General features: G+C 32.4%; 3 protein-coding genes across 3 annotated transcripts; 1 reads left to right on the top strand and 2 right to left on the bottom strand.

Annotated features, from left to right (window-relative positions):
* Positions 1-384: 384 nt before the first annotated feature.
* Positions 385-2,900, bottom strand: LOC106777788 (laccase-11). The gene is made up of 6 exons (XM_014665542.2): positions 2,697-2,900; positions 2,468-2,619; positions 2,108-2,352; positions 1,894-2,022; positions 888-1,811; positions 385-752 (listed from the first exon to the last, which is right to left on the bottom strand). The coding sequence occupies exons 1-6, from the start codon at positions 2,865-2,867 to the stop codon at positions 622-624; spliced, it is 1,752 nt and encodes a 583-aa protein (XP_014521028.1). The 5' UTR covers positions 2,868-2,900; the 3' UTR covers positions 385-621.
* Positions 2,901-5,228: 2,328 nt separating this feature from the next.
* Positions 5,229-7,818, bottom strand: LOC106777787 (laccase-11). The gene is made up of 6 exons (XM_014665541.1): positions 7,647-7,818; positions 7,404-7,555; positions 7,047-7,291; positions 6,785-6,913; positions 5,790-6,713; positions 5,229-5,515 (listed from the first exon to the last, which is right to left on the bottom strand). Exons 1-6 carry the CDS (start codon positions 7,758-7,760, stop codon positions 5,385-5,387), a joined length of 1,695 nt encoding a protein of 564 aa, XP_014521027.1. The 5' UTR covers positions 7,761-7,818; the 3' UTR covers positions 5,229-5,384.
* A 7,108-nt stretch (positions 7,819-14,926) lies between these two features.
* On the top strand, positions 14,927-17,823 carry LOC106778020 (tubby-like F-box protein 2). The gene is made up of 5 exons (XM_014665900.2): positions 14,927-15,289; positions 15,744-16,135; positions 16,220-16,307; positions 16,692-16,821; positions 16,909-17,823. The coding sequence occupies exons 2-5, from the start codon at positions 15,782-15,784 to the stop codon at positions 17,579-17,581; spliced, it is 1,245 nt and encodes a 414-aa protein (XP_014521386.1). The 5' UTR covers positions 14,927-15,289; positions 15,744-15,781; the 3' UTR covers positions 17,582-17,823.
* Positions 17,824-18,411: the final 588 nt, after the last annotated feature.

The raw sequence follows: 18,411 nt of genomic DNA, 5'->3' as shown, positions 1-18,411 counted from the left end.
CACTAATTTCAATTTAACGTTAAATTTAGGAATGAAAAATATGAAATCCTATTTATTATTTTCTAATTAATAATTATGTAAAAATATTTATTAAAGTAAAAGAAANATGCTTACATGTATGCTTACATGTATTTTCCAAGTTATAACACTTAACATAAATGTTCCTTTTCTCTGTAAAAATGCAATTTATTATTGGATATTTAATTTTTTTTTGTAAAACAGAAAGCCCATGGACTGGCCCTGACCCACAGGGCTTTGGGGCTTTTTAACCCTGGGGGCTTTTTTAATAAGGGGCATTTTTGGCCCTGTGGGCTTTTTTGGCCCCAACCCACATGGGCTAGGGCCAGGGCCTATAATAGGGCCTCTTTGACAGCTCTACTTGAAATGAAGATGCAATACTCATTAAATAACAAAATAGTACATACATTTATTCTTTTTTTGAAATTTAATTGAAAGAATTCCTAAAAATCACTCCTCACTATTGCTCCTGCTCTTTTTATAGCACACAATTTAAAACCTTCTGCAACTTTCACAGCAAGGTTGAGCAGAAAGACACAATAAAAGTAAAAATATTGAAAAGTGTTTTATTGAATTTAACTTTGGGTATATTTCCGTGGATTGTTAGCATGTTGGTAGGTCCTTCGGTGGAGGCCGAACAGATTGATCTTGTCCTGGTCCATTTTCCACAACAAAAGCCGTTTTCAAGCCCCAACCAGTGTGCAGCTCCAAATGACAATGCATGAACCAAACACCTACAGTACAGAAGACCATAACATCAAAATCATACATAGTATACCTGTTGAATATCAGACAACATCAGAAATGCTTAGAGTGTTCGACACTTGAATGTTATAGAAGTTTAGGACAACTTCACGAGACAGACATACCTGGATTATCTGCCCGAAAACGAATTGCAGTCCAACCGCCCGTAGGAACCCCAACTGTGTTCCTCTCAATAGGATCTACCAAGTTGTACATGGCAGGGTCTTTAGCAGGATTGAAGTTACCGACCCCGGTTCCAACAACAAAGAAGTTATAGCCGTGAAGATGGAATGGATGTGACTCAACACTGAGAAGATTGGTGTCCTGCAAAACTAGCTCCACCGTGGAATTGAAAGCAATCTTACTAACTCTTGTGCCAGTTAAAGTGGCGAGATTGGCTGTTAGTGGCGCACCAGTATAGTTGAAAGGGGTAGGAGGGTGGTCAGGGAAATCAGTTCTGAAAACCCCCTTGATATTGAAGTAGTGAGCTTGGAGAAGGGCAGTTTGGGGCATCACAAATGATACATTGTTTAGTGAAGCAAGTATCCGAGTCCCATTGACGCATGTGGGGCAAGAATTCTGGCCTAAACCAATAGTGTAGAAAAGATTTCTATCAACTTTGAGAGGAACATTAGCAGGATACTGAGCAGAGTTCAGGCTCCTTAGTTTTTTGTTGTAACTCAAAGCAAAACTTGTGTCATTGCTAGCCGGCAACTGTGGAAGGATGGGGATGACAGTGTTTGGGATGCCTTTGTATTGGAGTATAGCTGTGGCAGTTTTGTTGTCAACTGGAATTGGAGCATCCATAAAGGCCTTGGTGGCCATGAAGTATCTACCTGCAACTTGGTTAGCTTGGACCAGAACGTTTGTGGTTTGACCAGGTGCAATTAGTATAGCTTGAGTGGTGAAGGGTTTGGTGTAAACAGCGTCAACTTCCACTACCGTCAAAGTGTGACCGGCAATGGCAAAGAAAAGCTCGTCATTTAGGGCAGCATTGATGATTCTCAGAAGGTAAGTCTTCCCTTGTTCTACTTCCATTGCAAATGTGTCTAAAAAATTGAAACAAACTGCAGTTATTACAAAGTTTTCACTCTTTCCAAACCTCAACCAAGTAGCTAAATATTTCCTTACGCTTCTCAGAACACGGGAATAGTGGTCCTGGCTTCCCATTGATCGTATGTGCATCTGACATATTTGGTGGCAACCCCATTTGGTTCCCTTGATTTTCAATCTCTTCCACATCATTGTTCCACCATTCACCTATTGCATGCACACACAGTTAGTTATAGGAAATTTCTTACCCTGCTGTTCTTCCAATATTAGATACAATGACATTCAAACTGACCCAGGAGAATTTCAAATTCTCTGTCTGGCTGTGGGAAAGGAAATGGTGTTCCAGGTGTAGGCATAATCACTATTGCACCATACACAGTGGCCCTCAGCCATAGAATGTGTGCATGCCACCATAGTGTTCCTCTTTGACCAGTAACATTGAAATCGTAAGTATAGCTTCTTCCTGACTGTATTGGGCACTGTGTGATATAAGCTGGTCCATCCGCCCAACCATTACGATATTGTTTAAGTCCATGCCTATAATAAGCATAAGGTCGTGACGTGTGAGAGAAATAAGAAATTAACGTATACACATATACATGATTGTATCAAAAGCTTCACCTATGTTTCTTATAAAACACATTTGGCTTACCAGTGAATCGACATGTTGTATTGTGCATGATTAGTAACATTGATCAGTACTCTATCTCCTTCATTGACATATATAGTTGGCCCTGGGAACCTCCCATTTACCGTTACAATGGGCTTTGAATGACACAGTCGACTCACATTCGCCACTTGAATCTATAGAAAACAGAAAATGTTATCAAGCGAACCATGCATAAGCATGTTGATTATGATATCAATATAACTTAACTCACATCAAACTGGTATTTCTTTACGGAAGCTTCAGATGAAGAAGACATTAAGCCAACAAATACAAAGAAGAAAAAGGTTAAGACAGACATGGAACACCCCAAGCTCGCCATTCCGTCCTTGTGTCCAAGTTCTATACGATATCTTGGCTTGTTGAGATGCAGGAAGTGTTGCATGTGCTGGGGTATTTATGAATGGGAAGAAGGTAAGATATGGGCTATCAGTTTGTTGCATTAAGAATTATCAACAACATAGGCTGATTAGGTAGTACTTTTAAGTTTGTATGAGCTGTGAGTAAAAACTTGTAAACAAAATATGACAGAAATTGTAAAGGCTTGGCTTCCGTATAGGCTGAGTTTCTATGGATCAGTATATAGAGATGATATTATTTTATACTACACGTTTTCAAAATTTGAACTGAAAATGATAGGTAGATGAAATCCAACCCAGTAATCTACCTCAATATACTCTTCTGCCTACAGGCTTTATCGTTAAGGAGAAGTAATGGCTTAAAGCCAAAGGGTGAATGCTAATGCTAGAAATTAATTCCTTGTGTCACCCAAGTGGAAGAAAGTTCCTTTGCCACTTATTTTAGTTATTGCTGCGATTCCATTATAGTTAAATCTCACTATTTTAAGATGTAGCAACTTTTAAGAAAAGAAATGTAACGACCATGGACTATATCAGTTTAACTCAATTTCTTCTGTAAGAACCTATTGAACCTACGAGGCTGTTTGAGAAGCTTTAAAAGCGGTGGATGAGTTTTGAAGGTCACGACACAACAATACCACTATGTTTTCGATAATCAAAATAGCTTATTTGATTTCAGTTAATTTAGAAATACAAAATCCAGATTTTGACCATGGGAGTAACAACCATAGAATGTTTTTGTCACGTCAATTTTAGACCTTTATTTATCTTTTTCCATCTTATCATTTTTTTCCCTCGTCTGGTCTCTTTCTTTCTGAAGTATATTGATCTCGGGCTGTTCGAGAAAACATCTTTTTAGAGACAAGTCATATGTAGCTTTATGCTTCAGCTACCAAACCTGAAAACAATTTATTTGTTTAGGCTTATAATTAAGAGAGAAATTATTACATGTTTCAAGATAGTTCTGATAATATAACATCAAGTTCTCAAATTATAGTTGTGTGTAATGTTTTTTTTTTATTCATAAGCGAATTAAAATTTTCATATTAGTCATAAATTGTTATATAATTAACCTGCCATCAACCTAATTTGTTTTTATTGCTTGGAAAATGTGGTTGAATGGTCGAGCATGCTCCACCAACTTAGTTCGTTTGCTAGCTGTTTATGTTTTTCCACCAACTTATATTCTTTTTTATGAATAGCCTTTTTCTAATTCTTGTATATTTTTTATTAGAAAAAACTTCTTTTAACAACACTTTTTTAACAATTTTTTGACAACGCATACGTGATAATTTGTGATTGGTTTGTTTTTAATATTTTTTAAACATAAATTCAAATAGACTAATAAAATGATGACACATGTTCCGTTATCAAAAAAGTTGTCAAAAAGTATTGTCAAAATATCATTCTCCTTTTTACTAAACAAATGCATGGAGTTCAAGCATTTCATGAGCTAGAGCTTTCCCTACACATCCCTTGTTTTGTCACCGTATCATTCAATCAAAGAAAATGTCTATTACTTTCCTTCTTACAAAAGGGTCTTAGGAACCGTTAAGAATAATAGTTCTTTTGTTAAGTTATAAAACAAACGAAGCACCACATATGTTACTGCTTTCATGTTTTACTGAGTATTATAAATACTTTTAAATACATGTAAATTTAGAATAAAAGCAAATGTGTAAAAAGTTATTATATAAAATTTTATCAACTGATATTCCAACATTTATATAAAATAATTCAACACGTGACCCAACATTCAATATAAAATGTATATTGGAGTCGAAAACTATTTTGGTGAAGCCATATTGTGACTTCGATATCACAACTATTTTTGGCAAAAACTATTGGCAGAGCATCACATCAGCCATGATATGACTAAACTTTACTGGGTACATGTAGCAGCTGGGAAGTCTCAAACATGTGTGAAATAGCTGAATATTTGATTCGCATGCATGAATGAACCTATAGAACCATATGAGTGTTTGAATCTTGAACCATAAAATACTGTCCATCATTTTATTTTATCTTTCCTTTTCGAGAGCATTAATTTATATATTTTATTTTAATAAGCATTCTAATTTTGAAGTCTGAAGCTTCAATCAAACTTCATGAACATAGCAAGTTGAGTTTCAAAGAAACTAGCAAGCAACAAGGAAGTAGGTGTCTTGCTTTCAAAGCTCTACTAATTGGATGCATCGTTCAGTTCCGTCTTTTGGTGAAATAAATGACAATTATATAAGTTCGACAACTGTAACAGATTCGTGGTAAATGAGAAGACAAGTTTTGTTTATCAGGTAAACAAATTATTAATGCATCATCTTGAATAATGTAATCTTATAATTGTTTAACGTAACTTTAAATCGCAATACATATCAACAACACTGGGATAAAAAGAACAAGTAAATCTTATGCATGCTCCAAATTGGGCTTACACTTGTTAGCTCTTGATTAAAACTCTGCATCTTTTTGCAGGAAGTATTAACAGATAATAAATGTCGAATACAACACAATCCAAGGTTGTTGACAATTTATTTTACACATGTCTAGCATGTTGGAAGGTCCTTTGGTGGAGGAACAACAGATTGATCTTGTCCCGGTCCATCTTCCACCAGGAACGCCGTTTTCAATCCCCAACCTGTGTGCAGCTCCAAATGACAATGCATGAACCAGACACCTACACAACCATACGTGAAAAATTAGACATGTCATCGTATCACAACTAACACAATCCTTATATTACCAAATGTGTAACATTTTCTGAGTTTTCTAAGGTCGCAGATGCACTTCATCGCAAAGAAATTACTAAACAGTATCAGATCATCTCTTGTTCACTGTCCTCACGATTCTTTATGTGATATGTAGTTAAATTTTGCTAATTTATGACAAAGAATGAGCAGCACACTGCACGAAATAATTTCTTCTAGAAAGACATGCATACACATACATACCTGGATTATCAGCTCTGAAACGAATTGCGGTCCAACCACCTGTGGGAACCCCAACAGTGTTCCTCTCAATAGGATCTACCAAGTTATATTTAGGTGGGTCTTTCGCAGGATCGAAATTACCGATCCCAGTTCCAACAACAAAGAAGTTATAGCCATGAAGATGGAAAGGGTGCGACTCAACAGTGAGGAGGTTGGTGTCTTGCAAAACTAGCTCCACTGTAGAATTAAAGGGAAGCTTGCTAATTCTTGTGCCCGTTAAAGTACCAAGATTAGCCGTTAATGGTGCACCCGTGTAGTTGAAAGTGGTTGAAGGCTTATCGGGAAAATCAGTTCTGTAAACCCCCTTGATATTGAAGTAGTGAGCTTGGAGAAGCGCGGTTTGGGGCATCACAAAAGAGACATTGTTTAAGGAAGCAAGAAGCCGCGTTCCATTGACGCACGTGGGGCAAGAATTCTTGGCCAAACCGATGGTGTAAAAGAGGTTTCGATCAACTTGGAGTGGAACATTAGCAGGGTACAGAGGAGAGTTTAGGCTTCTTAGTTTCTTGTTGTAACTCAGAGCAAAACGCGTGTCATTGGCAGCAGGAAGAGAAGGAAGAATAGGGAGGACAGTGTTTGGAATGCCTTTGTATTGGAATATAGCTGTGGCGGATTTGTTGTCAACTGGGATCGGTGCATCCATAAAGGTTCTTGTAGCCACGAAATATCTTCCTGCCAATTGGTTGGCCTTGACAAGAACATTTGTGGTTTGACCAGGTGCAATGAGAATGGCTTGAGTGGTGAACGGTTTTGTGTAAACAGCGTCAACCTCCACCACTGTCATGTTGTGACCCGCAATGGCAAAGAAAAGCTCATCATCCAGGGCAGCATTGATGATTCTCAGTAGGTAAGTCTTCCCTTGTTCAACCTCCATTGCATATGTGTCTGAAACATGAATGTAAATTTTGTATTGGTCGATTGGAAAAGATACTTTTTATATCCATATTTTTTCTTACGTTTCTCTGAGCAAGGAAAGAGTGGTCCTGGCTTTCCATTGATTGTATGTGCATCTGACATATTTGGTGGCAGTCCCATTTGATTCCCTTGCGTTTCAACAGCTTCCACGTCATTGTGCCACCATTCTCCTGTTAAGAAATTTGAAAAAATCCATTGAAAAGCCAAAAATCGCCATAATTATTATCTTTTAAGTTCAAAGTAGTATCTATAGCGTAAAACCAAACACTATTTGTGTAATGTATTTCAGAAACTGAAACTAACCTAGCAGAATTTCAAATTCTCTAGCTGGCTGTGGGAAAGGAAATGGAGTCCCCGGTTTTGGCATGATAACAATAGCACCATACACTGTGGCCCTCAACCAAAGAATATGAGCATGCCACCACAAGGTTCCTCTTTGCCCTGTGACGTTGAAATCATAAGTGTAGCTGCTACCGGTTTGAATCGGACACTGTGTAATGTAAGCTGGCCCATCAGCCCAACCATTGCGATATTGTTTAATTCCATGCCTGTAGTATATACCCAATAATCCATATAATGCTATAAGAATCCCACATTTGCATGTGCAAACATAATATAATTCATGTCACTTTTGTTTCTGGAAAACACAAATTGGATTACCAGTGAATTGACATGTTATATTTTGCATGGTTGGTTACGTTGACTTGTACTCTATCTCCTTCTCTGACATAAATCGTTGGCCCTGGGAACCTCCCATTTACTGTTACAATGGGTTTTGCATGACAAAGTCTACTCACATTCTTTACTTGAATCTGTAGGTAGAATATAATCAACGTTATAAAAATAAAAAAATCAATGTTAAACATGCTGATTATGACCATAAATGCATACAACATAACTCACGTCAAACTGGTATTTCTTTGTGGCTGCTTCAGCTGTGAAGGAGAATAAGCCAAGAAATCCGAAAAGAATCATTAACAAAGATTTCTGACTGCTGAAGTCCATGCCAGCAGCCATTTTTCTGCTCTTCTTAGACAACTTCAGTTTAGTACGTATATGCCTATATATGATTCAGTGCTTGATGAGATAGATGTGGCGAAGAAATGCAGACACAGTATTTATAGAAATTGCTGCAAAGGTATAGGTTGGACTAATTAAGCAGTTTATTAAAAAGAACTTGATTAGGTAACGAAATTGTTCTACATTTTAGGCTTGCAAGCGATATGTTGACAAGGACTTCAACGTCTTTGGAATGCCTTAGAGGCTGAGATTCCTAACCCAATCAAAATATTCACAAGCACAATTCATTTCTTTTATAGTTTTTAATGTCAGTGTGGACTGAAAGTGAGGATATGGGGACCAAACAAGCCTTACACATTGCGCTAATCCATTTCTTTAAAGATAAGGAATGTGTTAAATGGTAGAATGTAACTGTATGGAGAGATTGAGCAGAATTCTGTGTGTGCTTTCAACCAAAATATATATATATATATATATATATATATATATATATATATATATATATATATATATATATATATATATATATATATATACCGATCGAAATTAATGATTATTTATATATACCGATCGAAATTAATGATTATTTATGAACAATTAACATGTATATTAGTAGGTATTAATTAATGAATTAGGATTTGATTGTCTAAAAATATAGGCTATCACAAACTCTATATATATACTATTGATTAACAGATAAAGACATCTTGATCTATCATGATAAAATAGAAACCTGTTTACGAAACATATCTGACTTGAACGTTAGGATGTGATAAACAACTATCAAAACAGATTGCGTTCTCAAAAAGAATTGAACAATAAAAAAAGAGCATAACAAAAAAAAACGACCTGCCAATTCAACCGAATAATATATTATCATATATTATCAGTACTTAGTAATTGAGTTAATAATAATCTAGTTGGCTATTGTAGGATATTCAGCAAATATATAGAAATGGTTGCTTGCTTTTGAACTTACATTCTTTCTGTAAGTCGGGGCCAGGCTAGATTGGCGTTGCAGATAAATAGCAGAACTTTTAAGATACTGCTACGACATATCCAAGTTAAGAAATGTGAGCCTGTGTCACTGTGTAATTAACTAGTCACTGGTCATTCTTTAGTAAGATAAGAGCACTGATAAACGAAAAATGTTTTTTGTGTGTATAATAAATAATGTCATATATGCAATAAAACTTAAACTATAGCTTGTTAACCCTATTTTAACAATATATCAAAGTAAATTAATTTGTTTTAAAACTTTTGATTATCACCCTGTGATATATTTCAATGCAATGCTGAATTAAAATATGATTTTTTAATTAATTATAATGTTCTTACATAATAGTTTAAAGCTTGTTATTGTTGTTGTGGAAAGATAAACAAACAGGTTTGGGACAACTAATTTTGGAGAGCCAAGATAACATACTTAAAATTTATATATTTAATTATTGTTAGTGATAAAAAAAATTAATACATAATTTAGTATGATTATAAGTACAAAGAAAACATACATTTCAAAAATATTATTCTTCTTTTTTTCAAATTTTTGAACTGAGTCAGAATTAAAATTTTCAGTCATTTCTTTTTCAATATAAATAACTATATTATTAACAAGAAATTCATCTCTTATTTGATTCTGCAATTTTGTTTTCATAATCTTTATTGCAGAAAATTAATTTTCTGTTATAGTAGTAGAAACAAAAAAAATTAAAATAAGACTAATTAAATGATGAATTAAAAATTAATAAAAGTATTTTAGAATATAAAAAAAAAATTTATGTGTATCGGATATGAAAATCCGATTATACGCATGTTTGGATTTACAAATTCGATTTCTTTAATAAATGTTTTGTTATATAATTTATTTAATTATTTTATTAGTAATTATATTTAAATTTATGTAACATTTTTGTTTGAAAAGTAAAATTGTGAAGATGTTTATCGGATATGAAAATCCGATTAAGGAGTTGTCGAACGTCAATATTCGATACACTATAGATTGGATACAGATGAGATGTCTATGATTTTGCATGATATGTATAATGAGTTTGGATGTTGTGTTGAATGGTGGTGTTTGCTTTGTTCGTTTATTATTGGGTTACCAAAAATCTTTGACCATCATTAATTTTTTATTTTTTAAAGGTTTAATACCGTTTTTGGTCTCTAGTTTGGGAAGGTTTGTTCAATATGGTCCTATCTTTTTTTTCATAACAATTGATCTCATCTTTTGAAAAAACTTTTTAATTGAGTCTTTTTTTTCATAGTGATCCCATATTCAAGTTTAAATTGTTTATTATAGTCCTTATTATATACGATGATGACATGATTTTTAACATAACATTATGTCAGGACTGTTAAAATAACATTTGGATAGGTGAATGCATGAAAGAACTTATTGACGTCGTAACGAGCACCGTTAGAAAATTGACGTCGTAACCAAAAAGGAGTCAATTGAACCGTTTTTTCAAAAAGTGGGATCAATTGTTATTAAAAAAATAAAGGTAGGACCATATTGAAGAAAACCTCCCAAACTAGGGACCAAATTAAGCCTTTTTTAAATATTAAAAATGTTTTAATTACAGGACAACATGGACATTTTGTAAACATTTGGAGGTGCAGTGTGAAAGACTTGGAGGTTCAGAGTGAAACACCCTCCTCAGTTTGGGACAAAGTTTTGGGTTTATGGGACACAGTCGATGGGCTGTGAGCAGTTGTGATGCGTTTCTTCCTTCACCCACCAAATTTCTTTCTTGCATCCTATCACATGCTTTCAGAAATTTTGATCCGGAATACAATAAGTCTCTTCTATATTAAATAAAAACAGAAGGAAATTATAGTATTTATTCATTCCTTTAAACTTTTTTTCATTAATATCTCATTATCATGGATCTTAAAATTACTCAAATTAATCTCTACATTATTGGACTTCTATTACTGGATGCTTATTTATTTTCCTTAAAGTAATAAAAAAAAAGGTTATGTAACATGATCTAAATTTTAATTGTAAATCTCCAATCAAATGGTGAATTGAGATTAAATATTGAAAACATAAAAGAAAATATTTAAGTATTTATAAATTTAATAGAAGATTAGGAAATATTAAGGTGGAAGATTGATTACGTAAACTCTAATCAGCAAAGGATTTTCATGCTTTGAATGGAATAATTTGATAGGAACATATAAAGACATGTGTGTGTCTATATATATATATATATATATATATAAACAAAACAAAAACAAAAAAACACACATTGTCATTATTCTATGATTCTAACATTCTGTTATGGGTGTTGAATTTGTTATTTGAGAAGTTTGCAGTTTATCACTTGAGTTTAAAAAATGTCTTAAATGTTTGCGATGATGATTGATTATGTATATATTTGTATTTTTGAATCACACTAACGTGCTCTCACATTTAATTCTTTTTATTGTTATAATAAGAATATTTTTGTCTTTTGTTTAAATTGATAAATTACCAAATATGTTTTATTTTTTAAAATTAATTACAATAATTTATAAACATCTTTAATTTTATTCTATTTTTCTTTCCTTTTTCACTTATTTGTTTTCCATCAATCAAAATGTAAAAGAGGTATTAAGTTTTTTTTAAAATACATAAAATACACCTTATCATACACATATAAGTAATAAAATAAGGCTAAAATTATTTTTTAGTTCTCTAGTTCTTTTAAAAAAAATTCAATTAGATTTTTAATTTTTAATTGATTCAGTTTAGTTTTCTAATTTTTTAAAATGATTTTTCTTCCTTTATATTAATATTAGATTTTCGTTAGAATTTATAAGTTAAATTACTTCACCTATGTAGAATTTGTACATTAAATCACCTAACTATTTGATATATAAATTATAATAAAAATCTAACGTCAATCTAAAGAACTTAATTAGATTATTATTAAAAACTAAAGATTAAATTAAACCAAATAAAAATTAAAAATATAATTAACCACTCATTAATGTTTAATAATATTTATTAAAATTTATTTTAATAATATTTATTATTTATTCGATATATTATTTTATTTATTATTAAATTATTATTAACCACTCATTAAGGTTTAATACATAAATATTTATATACATCCGATGTAATAAGAAAGTGTTAAAAATTTTAACTCAATCAAAAATAAAATAAATTTAAAATTTATATATGATTTCATTTTACAAACCACTTTTAAAAATTCTTTTTTTAAGTTAAATTAAGTTTAAACTATTTATTAATGTTTAATTTTACACATCATATCTATATACACCAAAGTACTGAAAATCCTAAATTAACTAAAAATAAAATTAAAATTTAAAATATATAAATGTAATTTCATTTCACAAATAACTTTTTTTAAGTTAAATTAAAATTAAAATCTATTTTTTCTTTTCGATATTATCCACTCACTAATTTTTTTTAATGAGTATTCTGAAGAGAGAAAAGAATAAAAAAGGATGACAGGTATTTCATTCCAAGTACCATTTGAAACACGAACACTGAATTTGAGCAAGCCCCACCACTAGAAGGAAGCTTCCATATGATTCATATTCATGAACATCACTTCAAAAAATTAAAAAGAGAAAATGTTGCAGAGGTCGGCATAACAAAAAAACGTCAGAAATAAAGAGGCCCACGGCCATGTTTGTTCACTGGAGCAATGGATAGAAAATAAATGTTGAAGACCCAGCACGTGCAAGCGTCACGTGTTTTTTTCTGTTCTCTTTTCTCCTTCCAACGTTTCCCCATAGTCCCCCACCCTCATTCAACCTCTTCACGTCACACCAAAACCGTGTTTTTTAAATTAAATTTATTATTTATATCACAATGGATTATTCATATTTCTTTTACAATAATTAGTGTTTAAAAAATTATTTTAAATTTTATATAATACTTTAGCAACATTTTTTTATAACATTATTTATTTATCTGATCTAAAATTATTTTATAATAAATAATAATAATAATAATCATAAATATCAATCACAATGTATACTTTATTCATAAAAAAATATGATATACATCTTTCCTTACCATGAAATTAATTAAATTGAAGACAAGTATTTAATGTATCAAATTATTTGGATAAATTCTGAACAAAATTATTTTGGAAAATGAAAGATAATCTCTGACTAACTTTCAGTTATTTTCTTTTCTGATCCAACAAGATTAGTTTAAGTTTTTTTTTTTTTTTCAGGAAAGTATATTACTTTAAAGTAAACGTTTAAATTAAAACCCTTCCAAGTTGGGCTAATTAAAACGTTACTCAATTGTGACGTGTCAATGTAGTTGTCATTATGGAACGTGCTTTCCTTCAATGTCGTATTTAATACTACGCTCCTCTATTTGTCCCATTCTTCTTTGTATTACATGTAATTTGACTTATTTTTTTTAATTAGAGTTAAATAGGTTTTCTATTTTTATTTATTTTTAGAATAAAACTATATTTTCTTTAAAATTTTGAATTAAGTGAAAATTTATTTTTTTAATTAAATTTTGTTAAATTTATTAAAAATTTCAAATATGTTTTTCAAGTTAAATAAATAAACAGTTTAAGTAGTTAACTCAATAGGAGGAGACGGACTTTTAAGTTGAAATTTGTATTCATTTATATACTTTAAATTGATTTTATCTCTAGTTGACGTATAACTTCCAATACATCCCACATTGAGATATATATAAAATTGAATATTAATAAATAATTAAATAAATAACAATAGACTTTAATATAATTCTAGAAGTGAACTTTACATCAAATAAATTAAGTTAGGTTAAAAAAATTAAATCTACATATTTCTACACTTAAATAACTAAATTAGGTCAAATTTAAAAAGAAATAATTATAATATTCACTTAAAATTAAAAAACTAAAAATTTATTTAACTTTTTAAAACATAATCCAGTTTTTATTTATAAAACTAGATGAATTTGAATTTTATAAAATTTTACAAATTTAACGTTTTTCTCATTAAAAAGCTATGAATATTTATGATATATTCAAGGTGTAAAATAACCTAGTTTAGAAGTAAAATGTTTAGTGGAATTTTTATAAAATTTAGAGGATTTCAGGACGGAAACGCTGGAGTTTTAATATTAAGCACAATTTTATATTTTGATAGCTTTTAAGAGAAGTTCAAAACGACGGTGATAAACCCCGTTTTAAACAATTCAAACTGTATACACCAATATAATCAAACCTCACAAATATCATTTTATTTCAAGGTTAATCGTGTTCAACACTATCCCCTTTCAATCGCCTCAACTCTTTCATTATTATTTATTTTTTGAAATATTTTATATCCAAAAAACAACATTAAAGCTTGCTTTGCATATTCTTATCTCTGAATGCAAGCCACTAATATCCAGCTGTATTTCGTACAGATAATAATTTAACGTTGTTGGGGATATTTTTCTTTTCATATTATTCTTTTGTTTTTTCATAAACAAAAGAGTTACGAAAATTTCACTTTTTCAGTTTTAATTATTTTGACAGCACGTTGAATTGTCTTAATTTTGAATTACTTGAAGAAATTTATTTAATGAAATGACCCTTATATATTTTAAACAATTGAACCTTTGTATATCATTAATCGCCAGCATTAAAAATTTTCTTGAGGCTAAAGTGGATCATATAACATCACATTTTTTACATTTTATCGTAACGTATAGATACAATCAACATAAGGAATATTGAAATTTGAAAACTAATATGTTTGAAACACTGATACATAAAAACGACTTTTCAGTTGATATTTATTTGATAATTGAGACAGCTTTTATGGGATATACATTTCAAAACTAAATGTCAGCGCTTGTATCCCGATATGGTTAAAAGTATTTAAGGGAAATACCATGATTTAATAAATTTCAAATCTAATAATTTAATTTTCTTTTAATATAATTTAGTTTTATATTATTAATAACGGGTGTGCACACAAAATTAGCTTGAAGGGAAGTTTTTGTGAGTGGGAATGATTTATTTCCAATGAGGTAACGCAGAAACGTTGATTGGATGACCTACAATCCAAGTTGTGATGAACCATTTGATCACCATTTTTTGTGTTACGTTACGAGTAAGATGTTGAACAAAAAGAAACAGATTGCCACGTGTCGCGGTGTAAGAAATAGGGAGTAGCGTGGGTGGAGCGCACTGGATTGCCCAAATAAACTACGCTTCGCTTTCTGCAACAACATTGCTAAAATAAGATTTAAGATAAAAGAGTGGTGGATCCGATTCATGTCACAGCATTCCGGTTCGGACTACCTTTTTCGCGGCGGTGCTAGTGGCGGAGACTTTTCGCCGGAATATTCCCTCTTTACGCCTCCTCCTTCTTCCTAACCTAACCTAACCTAACCTTCTTCGCTTCAAAACCACTTCATCTCCTCAGTCGTATCTCTCATTTGCCTTCTCCGATTCGCTTCTTCTCCTCGCTTATCGATCTGCTTTCTACAACCTTTCTATAGACAAACCTCAATTTCTCAGCTGATTTGGTGTGATTCGACTTTCACTCGCTTCAATTTTCAGGTTTTTTACTTCCTTCTTTTGCCCCTTATTTAGTGTTTAAAGAACAAAAAAGAAGGAAAAAAAAATTGTGCTTAGGCATTCTTCATTCTGATTTGTCATCAGAATTTATAGATCGATGAGGACACGGTGTCTGCTATAAAGTCTTTGATTTGCTTTTTTTTTTTTTTTGATACTTTTAGGGAGGGAAATGAACAATTAGTTTATTCATTAGTTTTCTTACTTTATATATTACACTTGTCAGGAGTTAGGGAAAGACTTGTTATTCGCAAGGTATGATTTGTGAATGTGTTTTGAGCTTGAATTGGATTAGTAATGGTTTCAATGCATTATGCTGTGCTAAGAGCCGTTATTGTTGGTATCTGAGAAATCGAAAGAGGTGACTTTGTGATACATAGGAGTATTTTTTCACTGTGTGGAGTGGATATTTATTCGGGTTTTAATTGGGTGGTTGCAGTTTTTTGGGTGGAAGGAAGATTGATATGCTCTGTGACTATGTCGTTGAAAAGCATAGTAAGAGAACTGAAGGAGATGAGAGATGGGATTGGCAACATGTCAAAGCGAGGTGTGGAGAGCAGGCGTTGGAATGGTCGGACAAAGTCACATGTTGCTCCAGATATCACTCTAACTTCACTTGAACCCATTCAGCAAGGGCAGTGGGCGCATTTACCCCCTGAGTTGCTTCTGGACATAATAAATAGGGTGGAAGAGAGCGAGACTACCTGGCCTGCACGTGCCGTTGTTGTTCATTGTGGTTCAGTTTGTAAATCTTGGAGGGATGTTACCAAAGAAATTGCCAAGACTCCTGAACAATGTGGAAGGATCACATTTCCTATTTCGTTGAAACAGGTGATAAATTCTTCTCCCTTGCGTAGCTCAATCTTAATTTTCCTTTTTCTCTGTTTCTTATCTTTCTCTTATATTTATAAACAGCCCGGGCCACGGGATTCTCCAATACAGTGCTTTATCAGAAGGAACAGAGAAACTTCTACATATCTATTATACATTGGCCTGGTGCCATGTAAGTTTGTTACTTTGTTCATTGCTGATGTGTGCCATTTCTTTTTCCACAGAAACAGGGATGCCATGTTTCTCATTTTAAGTTACTTATTAAAATTCTGAGTGAACAACTTTGAATATTAAACTGCAAGTTTCATACACTAAAATTCATGATTCATGTATTATTAAACTCATTTATTTATGCACAATGGTCAACATCATTATCTTTGGAACTCTTCTCAAATGGATCACTTGGTATTCACCCACATATATTGTGAACCAGAATATATTTGAGCTATTTGAAGAAGAGGAAAATCGGATAAATTGGATTTACTAAAAGCCAAGCCAACTTTTGTTCTTTAAGTGATAACTGATAAGTTGTGTTATTTTGATGTTAATTGTGCAGCGGAGAACGAGACTGATAAGTTGCTACTAGCTGCCAAAAAGGTAAGAAGGGCAACAGGGACAGACTTTATTGTGTCTTTGGTTGCAGATGACTTTTCTCGCTCCAGCAACACATATGTTGGAAAACTCAGGTAAGTTTTAGTTTGATAGAAACATGCCTTTATTATTTTTCATCTGGCTCCATACCATATCTTTGACTTGACAATAAACTTTGACAGGTCTAATTTTTTGGGTACCAAGTTCACTATTTATGACAGCCAACCACCACACGGAGCTGCAATTCAACAAGATAGTGGGTCTAGTAGGAGATTTCATTCGAAGCAGGCATCTCCTAGAGTTTCAGCATTTAACTATGTTGTTGGCACCATTGCCTATGAGTTGAATGTTCTCCGTGCAAGAGGGCCAAGGAGAATGCATTGTACCATGAACTCCATACCTGTCTCAGCTATTCAGGAAGGGGGCACTGCTCCAACACCTACGTCTTTCCCTCAAGTCGTTGACAAGCCTTTTTCTCCCTCACCAGCTCTAAAAGGAAAAGGTCCAAGTACAGATTTAAATAATGTAAACCTCCCTAAGTTACCAGTATCTAGTCAAGGGTCAGCTGAGCCCATGGTACTAAAAAATAAGGCTCCTAGATGGCACGAGCAACTGCAATGCTGGTGCCTAAACTTCAAGGGTCGTGTTACAGTGGCTTCTGTTAAAAACTTTCAACTTGTGGCCGCTGTTGATCCATCTCACAATGTTTCAGCTGCAGAACAAGAAAAAGTAATCTTGCAGTTTGGAAAGATTGGAAAAGACATATTTACTATGGATTACCGTTATCCGCTCTCTGCCTTCCAAGCCTTTGCCATATGTCTGAGCAGCTTTGACACCAAACCAGCTTGTGAATGAAACCAATGGCACTGGATCATCTGCTGATTTGTATCATACATGTAATATGCCAGGCACAGTTCCCTCAGGCTTGGTGGGGCATGCAACTGAGGTCTGGGCTGTGCAGTCTTTAGTATTTCCCATTGTGTTGTTAGTTCATTCTGGAATTTAACGTTATGCTGTTTCATAGCGCTGCAACTAAAAGTAATCTTAGTGAATCTTCACTTTCATAATATAAAGTCTCATTTTATTTCTCAAACAAATCTGGTTTTTCTTTTCCAATAATGAGGTTTTAGTTGTATGTAGTTCCGAACTGTTCTTTTCCTTCAATGTTATACAGCTGGCTTTATATATATATATATATATAATTTGATCAACCGGTATGTTCCTGGTAGTTATAGGTAATAAATTGAATCCGAAGTTTGATACAGAAATAATCTTAGGACGCCATTTTTGAATGACTTTATAATTGAATTAATCTCACGGAATGTACGTGTTTCTAGCGGTTAAATATTAAAATCCAAGGATGGATTTTTGTCATTTTTAGATCTGCGAGTATATGGAATAATTGAGTAATGGTAGTAACACGTTTATTTGATACACAAATATAAAATAGTCATAAAAAAGTAAAAAATTAAAAATATAATATCAATTAAATATAAAAAATTTAAATGTCAAAAAATAATTTTTCAAAATAATACTAGGCAAAATAGTATTTTAATCTATTAAAACTGAAAAAGTTAAATTTTCAGCTTTTGCTTGTTTTAATTGATTAATACTAGTTTTAATGGATTAAAACAGTGCGATTTTGACTCTTAAGATCAATTACAAAGTATGAAAATACATGGAAT

The sequence above is a fragment of the Vigna radiata genome, chromosome 11 (genome assembly GCF_000741045.1).
Source record: "Vigna radiata var. radiata cultivar VC1973A chromosome 11, Vradiata_ver6, whole genome shotgun sequence".
NCBI classification, from domain to species: domain Eukaryota; kingdom Viridiplantae; phylum Streptophyta; class Magnoliopsida; order Fabales; family Fabaceae; genus Vigna; species Vigna radiata.
The sequence above is the reverse complement of the archived record's forward strand: the minus strand, read 5'-3'. Positions and strand labels throughout refer to the sequence as shown.